Source organism: Phascolarctos cinereus, unplaced genomic scaffold (assembly GCF_003287225.1).
Source record: "Phascolarctos cinereus isolate Bilbo 61053 unplaced genomic scaffold, phaCin_HiC Scaffold_726;HRSCAF=1367, whole genome shotgun sequence".
NCBI lineage: Eukaryota > Metazoa > Chordata > Mammalia > Diprotodontia > Phascolarctidae > Phascolarctos > Phascolarctos cinereus.
In genome coordinates, this window is record NW_027556098.1 from 40,343,216 (window position 1) to 40,357,891 (window position 14,676).

At 34.6% G+C, this 14,676-nt stretch overlaps 1 protein-coding gene across 1 annotated transcript in view; it reads left to right on the forward strand.

Moving 5' to 3' along the window:
* TMPRSS2 (transmembrane serine protease 2) overlaps positions 1 to 14,676 on the forward strand; it is a 99,173-nt gene that overhangs the window by 68,159 nt on the left and 16,338 nt on the right. The window contains exons 9-13 of the mRNA XM_020976261.1: positions 1,304 to 1,347; positions 4,505 to 4,676; positions 10,126 to 10,301; positions 11,572 to 11,667; positions 14,488 to 14,630. Of these exons, the coding sequence (XP_020831920.1) occupies positions 1,304 to 1,347; positions 4,505 to 4,676; positions 10,126 to 10,301; positions 11,572 to 11,667; positions 14,488 to 14,630 (631 nt within the window). The remainder of the gene's footprint in view (positions 1 to 1,303; positions 1,348 to 4,504; positions 4,677 to 10,125; positions 10,302 to 11,571; positions 11,668 to 14,487; positions 14,631 to 14,676) is intronic.

Below are 14,676 nucleotides of genomic sequence, written 5' to 3' on the forward strand. Positions count from 1 at the left end.
TTAAAGTTTCTGGGTTTATTTCCAAGATTGGCAGCAAAATCAGTTCACCTCTCTGGGCCTCATTTTCCTCCTTTGTAAGATGTGGTGGTTGGACTAGATGACAGCTGATCTCTTTCAGATCTAAATCTATGTTCTTATAGTTATCCTGGTTAATTTTTAACCAGGATGGTGAACTGAGTTCCCTTAAGCCCTAATATGCTTTGAAATAGATATTGCCCTACTTAACTTGGAAGAAGTAATTTTATATTTCTGTAAGTTGTATGTCCTTAATGAGGAGAAGGATAATTTTTTTTCCAAACAAAAAGGGTATTCCCTCTTGAATGTGGCTTTAAAAATAAAACAAAACATTTTCTGCTTTTTATGAACCTTATTTACTCCCTAATTCATTTTGTTTCTATGAGAGTTACTACTGATTTTAGCTAGCCAGTTGCTAGCTTTTGGTGGTAAGTATCCTAATTCTCCTTTATGATGAGTGGAAAACTTGGGAGTGGGGCTGTGTATCAATCTGGATTCCTAGTTCTATCTTACACAGAAAATAAATAAGACTAGCATAGCCTTGTGGAAAGTAATATGCACATGTCCTAGTATGTCCATTTATAAAAGCCTGATTTATTAGGTTACACATCTAACAAACAAAGCACAATTGGTGGACTAGTTATAAGCTATGAGTGTCTGCCTACCCTGGTCACACAGTCAGTTTCTGCAGGCAAGAAAAATCAATTCAGGGAGGGGAAGGGAAAGAAGAGAGGAGAGAAACTGAAAGAGATCTTTTTACACAAGTCCATTGTTATGCAACATTCATCCCTCATTGATATAGCTAGAGTCTATCTACTGTGACTTTAAAATAATATCTGTTAAACTAATCTCATTAAATTTTAGAGTTTCTTACTTTCTTCAAACAGAATTCTTTACTTCTCCTTATTCCCCAGCATGGAGGAATTGGTCATTCTTTCTCATCTGAAAGCAGGCATATTGGCCTCCCAAGTATATAATTCTGATTGTGTTTTATTTTCCTCCAAGAAAAATGATTGATTTTATTCTTTACATTTAGGAATGACATCAACATTATGAGCACGACTGCTTGAAAATAAATGTCTTCTTTGAGGAATAGTACAAGAGGACCCTAGAACCTAGTACTTTCATTTGAGTAATTTCTTATAAATGAGAAATATTTTTTTTCTATTTCATCTTGCTTATTCTTGAGAGTTAAGAAAGAGAATATTTGAAAGGATAACAATTTTCTTAAATATTCTGGAAATGATATTCATAATTTATAACAACCATTTTTGTTCTTCTTCCCTAGTAATGTCTGTTTCTCAAAAATGGTGGTATCTCTCCGATGCATAGGTTAGTACTTTTAATTTTCTTTTTCCTGGGATAGAATGTCATACTAATTATATCTAATACTTCTTAGAAACTCTCCTACCAAAATAATGTATTGGAAAATAGCATAATTGAAAATAGTCCTAGAAAGTAAGGCATCAGTAGCAACTCAGGAAGCCCTCTTGAATCATAGAATTTCAGTCTGTGCATTAAAGAAGATCAAAGGGAAACAGCATCCTAGACACCCAACATCTCTCAGGTGCAGTTTGCCACTGTACCTTTTTTGAGTTAAAAGAGTGAGGTGGTCAAACATCTACTTTAGGAAGATTACTTTGGTAGCAGTCTGGAGTATAGAGGGGAAGAGGGAAAGATGGTAGAAACAGAGATACCAGTTAGTAGGCTGTTTCTATAGTCCAGGCAAGAGATAGTGTTGAAATAGAGTGATCTCTGTGTGAGTGGAAATAATGTAGATAAGAGATATTGGCAAGGTAGAATTGGTAAGAATTGGCCACTGATTGGATAGGGATAATGTTGAAGATGAGGGAAGACTGAAGGATGGCTCTGAGATTGTGAATCTAGATGACTGGAAGGATGGAGGTACCCCAAACACAAATTGAAAATTAAGAGGATGGAGCATTTAGAGACTGTAATGTAATACAAAGAACAATGGATTTAGGAGGCAAAAAGCAAGGAGATTTGCCCTACTACGAGTTACCTCATTTGAAATAAATGATACCTCACATTTTAGGGCAGCAAGATGGCATAGTGAATAAAGAGCTAACCCTTGAATCATCCTGGAATCAGGAAGAGTTGAATTCAAATCTGGCCCCAGACACTTACTATCTGTGTGACCCTGGGCAAGTTATTTAACCTTCTTTGCCTAAGTTCCTCATCTGTAAAATGAGCTAGAGAAGAAAATGGCAAACCACTTTTGCCAAGAAAATCTCAAATGAGGTCACAGAGTCAGACTTGACCAAATAACAACAAAAACCACCTCACACTTTATTATGCTCTGGGATTTGTGAAATGTGGATGTTTGTTCTGTAAGGTTGATAATGCAACAATCAGTATTCCCATTTTACGAATGAGGAAGCTCTGGCTTGGGGGGTTAATAGTTACCACAGTGTGGATGCTTGCCTGATAGACAATGTACTAGAGAATCACAGTCATTCATTTATATTAGTATTTTTCGTATGGGGTTCACAAGAGACTGTTGAGATACTGTGATGGAGGTCCTTGTAGGTTCCACACTCGTTCTCTAGTACACATAGAGAAGAATTGTCATTAAGATGATTGAGCAGGTGCTGGATTACGAGCTGATATAGACTAGAAGGAAAACTTTGACACAACAAAGTACAGCCTTATGTTCTGTGACGTAGTTGAAGCATTTTAGTGCAATAGCTTGAAATACTTGAATCAGAGATAAGGTAAATAATTGAGAAAAGGTAGTAAGGAGAGATATACACAGCTTTTTTATTTAATTTTTAAAAATTATTTATTTTTGGTTGTCAGCATTTATTCCCATAAGCTTTTGAGTTTTAAATTTTTCTCCCCTCCCTCTCCAAGATGGCATGGAATCTGATAGAGGCTCTTTTAAACATATTTTCACATTAGTCATGTTGTAAGGAAGAATTGGAACCACAAGAAAGAGGAAACAAAACAAAACAGAAGAAAAAAATAGCAAATAGCATGTTTTAATCTGCATTCAAACTCCACAGTTATTTCTCTTGATGTGGATAGCATTTTCCATCATGAGACTTTTGGAGATGTCTGAGATCCTTGCATTGCTGAGAAGAGCTGAGTCTATCAAAGTTAATCATCGAACAATGTGGCTGTTACTTACACTCAGCTTTATTCCATCTATTTGTTTGAGTAACAGGTAGCTGTAAGAGAACAAAGAACAGAGCATTGAGCACACAAGTTTGGGCTTTCTGCATGCTTTGAAAAGTCCAGGTGTCATATTTAACAATAAATAAATACACAATAAATAAATTCATCAAAGCCAGTATTTTCATTGGATGTCTATTGAAAGTAGTAATGGCTTTATTTCAGACCAAGAAATAGATTGGTTTAGGTCAGAAGAAGGTCAGAGATGGAGTGAACACACAATTCCTATTCCAGGCAAAGTGAAAAGTCACTTTTTCATAAAAGCTTCACTGATTCCCTATTATTTATAGGATAAAATACAAACTCCTCATGGAATTTAAGTTCTTATTACAATCTGACTCCAACCTACTTTGTTATCTTTATTTCACACTATTTCCTTTCATGTCTGATGCATTCTAGAAAACTGGACTATGAGCTGTTTTCTGATTTCATCCCGAATTCTCTCCTCCTTGTTCATGTAAATCAGAGGTTCCCATACTTATTTGACCAACTGTCCCCTTTTAAAAAACAAATTACTCAGCACCCTCCTGGAAATCTACTTTCTTTAACCCTTTAACTTTTTTTTTTTGAAATTTGCATCATTTAAAAAAATGTAAAATATTTTTTTAAAAAATGACACATCTTAAATTCAATAATTTATTGTAAGTTTGAGTTTTTTTCCTGAATTGAAATTTTGACAATGCAATATTGTGTCATGTAACTGTATAGTATTGTATTGTAAACAAGTCATTACGTACACATATTCCTGCCAATACATGCTAGATATCCCAACAGTGTGTGCCATGCTTACCTGACAACACTTGCTTGTTAAGTCCTGTTGGCAGACTTGACCACTGATTGGCTATAACTTGCATTTTATGTGTTTATTTGGAAAATAATGTAATCACTACGACTTTAATTCTATTACACAACAGATGAAACTTATGGATGTTTTTCAAATTTTTCTTCTCTTCTCTTCTTTCCTTATGCTTCCATCACCTCCTTATTTTTATTCAACACCCCCAATTGCACCTGAGGCTACTACCCTCACCATCATTCCAGAGCCTCCCAGGGGGCAGTGTTGCCCACTTTGTAAATCTCTGATGTAGATCCATACCTTTAAACATTCTCTCTTTAGCTTTTCAAATGTTTGAAAGAAGGAAACAGGTTACATAAATCTATCTGTCCACCTTCATCTTTACTAAAACAAAAATGCTATTATGAAAAATCACAGTCAGGTCTGTGGAACTGTTTTTGTTGGTGCTTAAGGTTCATAAATGTACTGGGTGGTTTATATTTTAATTTTTGCCTTTAGAATGTGGCACAATGACAAAGGTGAATCGATTGAACAGGATTGTAGGTGGGACAAATGCTGCTCCAGGGGAATGGCCATGGCAAGTCAGCCTTCATGTCCAAGGTGTCCATGTCTGTGGTGGTTCTATCATTACTCCTGAGTGGATTGTAACAGCAGCTCATTGTGTGGAAGAGTAAGTATTTAATCAGTCATTCTGAGGAGCTCTTGTATTCCCATCACTTTCTCTCCCTGTTTCAGCTGTGTGTTCACTCAGAATTGTCAAAAGAGGATCAGAACTGTAATTCTTGGATTGGCTGAAGTTGTGTTCATACTCATTAAGGTATTTAAGGAAGAGAAATTTGCTTTGTACTTGATCTGGAAGAAACAAAACTTGTGAATTCAATTATTTTATTTATTTTTTCCTCAAGAGTTTGTTTAACTTGTTATAGCTTTAGAATGGCCTTCCTTAGTGCTCAGTGACTGATATAAAATTATAGAGCTGGAAAGGATTTAGAAATTCAGCAACCATTCATTGAGCCCGTAAGACTCACAAATGAAAAAAAAAATTTAGGCCCCAGAGAACTTACCATTTTATTGGAGGTGAGGAAATGTAGCATATAGGCAGAGAAGTAAATATAAGGTAATTTGAGGAGGAAAAGAGCACAAACACCTGAAACCTCTCATTTTCCTTTGCCAACTTTGTTAGTTTTATGGATTTGAAGTGAAACCAGAGCCTGAATTGTTTTAATTCATATTTGTCTAATTATTAGTGATTTGGAGGATTTGTATTTTTTTCAAATGACTCTTGGCAGCTTAAATTTCTTTGAAAACTGCCTGTTCAAAATCATTATTTTTATTAATCAAGGAATGGATTTTTTTTCTTATAAATTTGAATTTTTAAAAAAACTCATCAAAGCAAGACTTTTGTCAGAGAAATTTTGCTGCTATGATTTTTTCCAGTGTATTTTCCTTCTCTTTTTATCTGTATATATTGTGTGTGTGTGTGTGTGTGTGTGTGTGTATGTGTGAAATTCTTTTAATTTCATGCAATCAAAATATAAAATAAAAACATAAAGATTTTCTTGGGAAGCCTGTCCCAGTTCCCTTTAATTCTAGTGCCTTCCTTCCATTGATTATTGAGTTTATTCTATATGTAATTTGTTAGTATATAGTTGTTTGAATGTTGTCCTTCTCCTTAGACTGTGGGCTCCTTGATGGCATGGACTTATTTCTTTGTATCCTCAACAGTTAGCACAGTGCTTGGCATATTGTTGTCAGTGTTGAGTTATTTCAATTGTGTCAGACTCTCTGTGACCTTATTTGGGATTTTTTTTGGCAAAGACACTGGAGTGGTTTTCCATTTCCTTTTCTGGCTCATATTACAGATGAGGAACTGAAGCAATCAGGGTTAAATGACTTGCTCAGGGCAGCTAATAAGTGTCTGAGGCCAGATTTGAACTCTGGTCCTCCTGACTCCAGGGCCAGAGCTTTATGTTCTGCACCACCTTGCTGCCCAATGCTTGGCACATAGTAATCAATAAATGTTTATAGACTGACTGACCACTCATTTATTGATCTGTTTTTAAAATCAGCACCAAATTGTTTTAATGATTACTGCTGTGTAGTATAATTTGTGATTTGGCATTGTTATGCTCTCCCTTCATTTCTGTATCTTTTCATTAATTTATCTTGAGATTCTTGATCCTTTTTTTCTTCCACGTTAAGTATTCCTTTGGTAGCTGTTATCAGTTGATTGGTATGGTGTTGAATAAGCAAAGTATTGTATGTTATGTTGTCATTTTTATTATATTGGCTTATCCTACCCATTAGTACTTAATATTTTACCAATTATTTAGGCCTGTTTTTATTTGTGTAAATAGTTGTTTTTGGCTGCATTGTGTATATTTTATTTATGTATTGGAAAATATTTTATATATCCTTAATAATTTTAAATGGAATTTAAAAAATTTATTTTAAATTGCATCATTATTAAACAACTACCTTGATAAAGACCCATGCTACCCTCAAAGGATCTCCTATTTATTCTCTCCTTAGATTATACAGAAATCCCCATCTGCCTTTTTAAAACATTGTTTTACTTAATACTTTAATAAAAACAATCTTATAAGCTGTGTCTTTTTTGCATGTTGTCTCCCCCATTAGAGTGTGAGCTTCTTGAGGGCAGGCAGGGACTGTTTTTGCCATTATTTGAATCCCAAATCCTTAGTAAAGTGCTTAGCACTAATACTTGTTAAATACAAAGGCCCTACTTTATAGATTAAAGAGTCACTTTTTGACAAAATCTTATGGGAAAATTGGACAGTAGTATAGAAGAAATAAGATTTATTCTAATATCTTACAAATATACAAAGTGTCTCCAATATTAAATGTCATATCATAAACAAATTAGAAAAAGTTAGAAAAAAAATTACCGTCAGATCAATGAATAGGATAAAAATTCTTGATCATGAGAAGGAAAAAAATGGATAATTTTGATTGTATAACATTTTTTAAGTTTTTGCACAAACTTTTAAAGGGAAAAATTATTTGGGAAAAATCTTTGCATTAAATTTCTCTGATAAAGGTCTTATTTCTTTTTTTTAAATTAATTATTTGTTTTTGGCTTTCAGCATTCAGTTTTATAAGATTTTGAGTACTAAATTTTCTCCCCTCTCTTCTCTAAGATAGCATGCAATCTGATATAATACATACATGTACAATTATATTAAACATATTTCCACATTAGTCACATTGTAAAGAAGAATCAAAATCAGTGGGAAAAAACCATGAGAAAGAAAAAAACAACAAAAAAGAGAAAATGGTATGCTTCAATTGCATTCAGACTCCATAATTCTTTCTCTGGATGTGGATATGGATAGCATTTTCCATCACGGGTCTTTTGGAATTGTCTTAGATCATTGCATTGCTGAGAAGAGCTAAGTCTATCAAAGTTGGTAATTGAACAATATTGCTATTACTGTGTACAGTGTTGCTTCTGGTTTTGCTCACTTCACTCAGCATCAGTTCATGTAAGTCTTTCCAGATGCATGCTCATCATTTCTTATGGAACAATAGTATTTTATTATATTCATATACCACAACTTGTTCAGCTATTCCCCAACTGATGGGCAACCCCTCAATTTCCAATTTTTTTTTACCATCACACAAAGATCTACTATAAATATTTTGTACGTGTGGGTCCTTTTCCCATTTTTATGATCTCTTTGGGATACAGACCTAGAAGTGGTATTGCTGAACAAAGGGTATGCACAGTTTTATAGCCCTTTGGGCTAAAGGTCTTATTTCCAAGAGTGATTAAGAACTGATTAAAATTTATAATAAAAATAGCCAATCCCTAATGGATAAATAGTCTTTATATGTGAAAAAAACAGGTCCCAAGGGAAGAAACCTGATCTATGTATAGCCGTATTTTTTTTTAAATGTTCCAAATAAGTTAATTGGAGGAAGTCAAATGACTAATAATTTCACATCAGTCCATTAGACTGAAACACGCCATCCATTACAGATGATGGATTTATAATGCAAAATGAGATTTTTTTTTTTGTAAATAGCCTTTGAGAGAATGTTTTGGTTGACTGTGTATATTTACTGCAATAAATTTGTTTTTATTTTTTTTTTCAATTGGTGTGAGGGTGGGAATGGGAGGGAGAGAAAATAGATACCTCTTAACTGAAAAAAAAAGAGAGGCAGAAAGGGATGCTACAGATGGAAATGTTTCATGTACTTTCAGATGAAGTATTATTAGTTTTATTTAACTGTTTTACTTTGTTATCAGAGACCTCTCATGAAGTAGATGTAATCTGTAAATGTAAAAAACAAAATACATCCATAGTACTTTAAAAAATACAAGCACAGCATTCTTGATAAAAGACATTGCACAGTTTCCCCTATTTTCCATACTAGGTGTGGTTTTTGTGTGATTAATTTGTTTTAAATAGTTGTAAATGTTTAAATCTCTTCCCTAAGGACTTGGATTAAACTTTTACAGCTAGTTATCGTCTCTAAATAACTTGACCACCCCAGTAAACTTTCTTTTCTTGATCTCAACAATCCCATACCAACTCAGCATCTTCACTTTCCCCTTATCCCACCCACCAATCCACTCTGAATTGGCTTCACCTTCTACTCATTCCATTTATCTTTTTTTTTTCCTTTTGCTTACTGTGCTTTTTCTTGCCAAGTTCTTTTTTACTTCCATAACTCCCTCTTTGGTTCCTACTTCTCAACCATCTTTGATCCTTTTTCTCCCATCACCCATCATCCTGTTCCTCTCTCATCCAGAAAATAGAATTAAGACCTGGAGATTGTTCTTCACATTTTCTTCAATTTCTACCAAATTTCTCCTCCTTGAATTCAATTCTGGCCCATTTCACTAATCTAAACCCTTCCAAATTATCTGAATATTTTCCGTCTTATTTAGGTAAAAGTCATTTTGTTTTCTACTGTTCTTTTTGCTGTGACTCCTGGAGCTTTAGGTAGACTTGATCTCTTGGGTCCTCAGTTTTCTCATCTGTAAAATAATGGGGTTGGACATTGATTATCTAATGCTCCTTCAAGTTTTATCATCCTACATGTTTATTCAATTGGGCTTTTCTAAGAGAAGGAAAAATATGCTGATGGATATTTTTAGTTGAGCAATTGGAATCAGTGTAGACAGGGAAAAAATTGGACTTGTGATTTCATTGGTATGAAGTACTCCTTTACCAAAGCAGGCCAGCACCTACTCTGCCCTGTGTGGTCTTAGATAAATACCTAGAACAGGATGAGATTAAGTGGCTTGGCCAGTGTCATACAACTGGTATGCATCAAAAGCGGACTTGGTTGAAGATCTTACTGGCTTTGAGGTAGGTCTCTATCCATTACAATAAATGTAATCTATTAATATCCTAAGTTCCTAGAATCTGGTATTGAAAGGCATCATAGGTTTGAAATGAAGTACTTTGCAAACCTTTGAGTGTCTGATAAATTTTGTTAGTTGTTATCATCATCATCATCATCATCATCATTATAATTATCATAGCAACTCTGACAAGTAGTCATCTACTCTTTTCTTAAAGATCTACAGGTATAGGGAAATTACTTTTTCCATTTAATTTTTTATATAGTTCCTTATACTGATTTGAAATCTACCATTCTAAAACTTCTACCCATTGGTCTTAATTCCTGAGGTCAAGTAGAATAACCTTTATATTTGAAATTCCACTGATAGTGATCATACTAAAACTTTATGGTCTCCATTTTAAAAATAAACCAAATAAAGAATAATAAAAAAACCACATACAAAACAAAACTAAGAGAGGAGAATAACACTTAGGCAGGATATTGATAAGATTACAGATTGAAATGCTCTAAATTTCTGAAATTTATAGTAAGGTGTAAATAATAGTTGTAATAGTCAAGATTTGTTTTTTCAATTTTTAGCCCCCATTGTCCATCTTCTACATTCTCCTTGTATGTAGCCCTCTCTGTTGTTATATAGGCAATAGCAGTCTGTGGTAACATATGCTGGTTTGTTATGGTTAGAAGTCATTTGGTTCTTATATATGTGGTTTTTTTTAAAGATATTCAGATTAGTGTTTAGAGTCACTATGCTCAAGATGCCCTTGATTCATTTTTTTCAGACCTCTTTCCAATCCCCGGTATTGGACAGCATTTGCAGGAATTTTGAGGCAGTCTGTGATGTTCTATGGAAGTGGATATAAAGTGCAAAAAATAATTTCTCATCCAAGTTATGATTCTGAAACTAAGAACAATGATATTGCTCTAATGAAGTTGCAAACACCATTCGTATTTAATGGTATGTATTTACTCTTGTCTACTTTATGGGATATAATAATTTAGTGGAAAGAATATTTTGAATAAATCTCAAAAAAATTAAAGAAAGTTTTCTGTTCATAGGAAAAAATTTAAGATGGATTTTGCAAGGAGAAAACCCTCCCCTTCCCCCCACTCCTAAATAGCAGTTGATAATTTCAGTTGTCTTTCTGACATCACCTGAAAGAATGACCTTAACATTGCTATGGTTATGGGATTCCCCCAGTCCTTCATTCATTAAGTTAGTACTATGTGCCAGGGATTGTGTTATGTGCTGAATAATACAAAGAAAAAAGCAAATACATTCCCTGCTTTTAAGAAGCTTACATTCTAATGAAGGGAACAGCATACCCATAAACTGGTACACATACAATACATTCAGAGTAGATGGAAGGTAACTATAAAGGGAAAGTCACTAGCATCTAGGGAGACCCAGAAAGGACTGCACTGAGCCTTAATGGAAGCTAGAGATTAAGGCATAGTTTATGAGGGAGAATATTCCAGGCACATGAGATGTGGATATTGTATTTCATCTAACTCTTACCTGTTTTCACAAAGATGCAAAGGCAACAGAGTCATAGGATCATGGATTTAGAGCTGGTAGGGACCTGGCAGGCCATCTACTTCAATCTCCTCATTTTACAAATGAAGAAACTGAAGCCCAGGGAGGTTGTCACAGGTTATATGGCAAAGTGGCTATTTTAAACCGTGTCCTCTAATTCCATATAAAGCATACATTCAACTAAAATCATGAAGCCAGAGTATAGGAAATATTATTTTGAAGCTAATTTGAAGCTATTTGGACTTCTCATTGTGTGCTTTTAGAAACAGTCCTAATATATAATATAATTTGTAACAAGGACAGGGAAAAATATCCCCAGCCTTCTTATGTACTTTGCTTTGTTGTTATTCTGTTATTTCCTACTGGAAATAGGGATGTGACAGTGGAGGTATGAACTTGGAATTTTTTTTTCATTAGTCATTCAACAGACATCAAATGCTTACTATGTGCAGAGCTTATATTAGGTACTGGGGAAAATAAAAAAGCTTAGATAAGACATGGTCCCTTTCCTTGTGGTGATTATAGGCTTATATATTCTGGTAAAATTTGTTCATCTTAGAGGATGGTGACACTCTTGTGGTGCCCAGTTGTATTTCTTCGAGAAAAAGCAGTGGAAGAAATGGTCTTTCTTCAGACCATTTCACAAATGTGAGAATGGACTATCATATTTTATGCTCTTATTTTAAAACAGAAAAAATAAGACCAGTGTGTTTGCCTAACCCAGGAATGATGTTTGAACCCACTCAGTTATGCTGGATATCAGGATGGGGTGCAACCTATGAAAAAGGTGAGATGGTTGTTTCTAAGAAGTAATGATTTGGGGATCACATTTTAGTTAATGGGCAATTTAGCAAGAAATTCAGTCAAAATATTTTGGCATATATAACTGCTTCATAAGCATACAATTAATATAGACTATTGATAAGTCCACAATTATAGGTTATGGTAAAGCAGAAAAAACACAAAGGTAAAGAAAGCTAAGCTAACTTAAAGTCAAGTTTCTTAAAGGACTGGCCTTTACCATGGTTGGGAGGATTGGGGTGGAGTTTGCTAGGAGGATTTTTGAGATGGGGAGTAGAGGCTGTGATTGGCAGCTTCTGACATAAACAACTCGGAATGGCTTAGAATCAGTAAAATGGAATCAGAAAAATAATGGAAGTACTATAAATAAATGTTAGCAGCATTTGTATATAATTGATGTTCTAAGGCCAGACTCCTTATGCCTTAAGTATCTAATATTGGTGTAGAAGTGTGGGCCAAAGTTGAGTCTGGTGAATCTAATTATGTGACTTTTTGAGAAAAGGCATTACAATTCATTCAGCAACTATGATTCATTGTATTATTAGGGACAAAGTCCCAAGTTTTGTGTTTTATTTCCCCCTGTCCCACACCTCTTCTGTATCAATGTTGCTTTCTTTGTCTCTTAAGGTTTATTTTTCCATTCCTGTTTCATTCTTCTTTTTAGAGTGGTCTCACTGACATAGAATTATTTACAGAGAATCATGGAAATGGAGTAGGGACACAGAAATAAGTTCCTAGGGAATGTCTTTAGCATGCAAATGGTGTAACTCTGAATCTGTCACCTGGTGGTGGAGAGCATATGTTGATCTGCTTTCCTAAGTATTTCAAAGCTCTTTATCTTTACAATGTTGTAAGGTTCTAGTATAATATTCAGGTAGACCTATCCAGCTCACAATTGGTAATAAAAAACAGATAGGTCAGAGATACAGATTTAGGAGTTATCTCCATAGAGGTTATAATTGAAGGCATCAGAGCATAAAAGAGTACCAGGACAACTGTAGGAGAAATCTGTATTACAGTGGAAGAGGATGAAGAAAATAAACAAGGGCACAGAGGAGGAACAGTAATGAGAGATACTAAAGGAAGAGAACTTGAGAATGTAGTTTACAGAAGGCGAGAGAGAGGGCATCATGAAGGAATAAGATAGCTCATGTCATATATCACCAAGAGGTCAAGGAGAATGAGGAGAGAAAGAAAAGCCATTGGGTTTTTTGTTAGTGGATTTGGAGAGAACTGTTTTAATAGAATGGTGGGATGAAAGCCAAATTGCAAGAGTTTGGGACTGAGTAGGTAGTAAAAGAAGGAGAAGTAGCCAGTATAGATAGCTTTCTTGAAATTTTCAGCAAAGGATGATAACTTGAATAGATAGTATTATCAAAGGAAGAAGTGCTTTTTTTTTTTTAAAAGATAGAAGATACCCATGCATATTTTTAGGGTGAAGGAAAGGCAACATTAAAGATGAAGATACTGAAGATACCTAAGGTAGAGAGAGCCTGTCTTCAGAGAGGAGGATTAATGGATGAAAGTCAAAGAATAATGGGGAGGCAGGAATGAGATTGAAGGTAGTGGTACCATTAGCAAGGGGAAATCAGTACTTCTTGTTAAGTTATTGTTGGAAAGGCAAAGAAAGATGTGGATGTTGAAGGTTTTGGAAGGATTGAGAGAGTTTACGTGGGATGGCGTTAATCTTTGTAACATAGAAGATGAGGTCAAATTTGGCTTTGAAGAAAGGAAATTTGTTTTTTTTCCAGCCAAAAACAAGGTTTATTAAAGATTTGCCATGTTAGCTAGACTCTTAAGGAATCTGAGCATCTATGGACTATTGGCTAGATTATAAAAATCTGTGCCTAAGAAAGGAAATTTGGAACAGGTATTGTTAGGAATGTGATAAAGATTCAATAAGAGATGATTTTAAAAATTACCTAGCAGAAGTGAAGGCTCGCTTGAAACTAGATAACATAAATTTGTAATAGATGGAATAATTTTGTGGTTTCCTTCAGTCACATTTTGCAGACTGAGAGTGGATATCCAAGCCTGAGTGTTTGTAGGGTTGAAACAGCAGAAGATCAAGAAATTGGAATGTGGAAGAGAAGTCATTGTTAAAGTAGCTGACAATATGTTCATGGCTAGGTAAAGTGGAAAGTGAATCAGGACCAGAGTTAATATATGGAGAGGCTAAGAATTGAAACATAGACAGTTATGATGATGCTAAACAAATAAGGGAATTAGAGAATTGGAAGGAAAGAAAATTGCTTTCAAAGGAATTTTAGAATTCCAGGATTTTGAAAGTGCAGCATTTATGATGCTTGAATCGTACTTAATAAGAATTAGATAGACATCTGTTACCTTCTGGAAATAAAGATGCTTATGATTCTTTCTGAAGGAAAAAGGGTGATCCAGCCTCTTTTAGGTACTTTCTGTAGGTTGCTTGGCTTTAATTAAAATAGACTTTGTGAATCTGGAGACCTGAAAGAAAAGTGCTCATCTAGAATAATCTTTAACAAATGAAGTAATGCCTCCTTTTGCTGATTAGCACTTACTGAGTGCCAGAAGTGTACTTTGTAACATTTAACATCAGATATGGTCTATTCCATTGGAAGTGATGATTCAGGCTTCTTGGATAACTCACTCTGCAATGAAACTGAAGAATAAGGGAGGTAGGGAGAGGGGTGACATAAAAGAATCAAACATGAGTATAACTGCTTTGGTAGCAGTTTATTAACTTTATTAACTTAACCTATTAACTTTTCCAGTTGAAATGATCCATCCTTGTCTTAAATTTTATGGTCATATATTGGATCCTTAGGTAAAACTTCTGACTTCTTGAAAGCCGTTATGGTACCCATAATAGAACCTTGGAAATGTAATAGCCGATACGTCTACAATAACATGATCACTCCTTCCATGATTTGTGCTGGATATCTCAGAGGGAAAATTGATTCTTGTCAGGTAATTGCTGTTTTATGTCCAACTCTGGTAAACATTATTTTGGCTA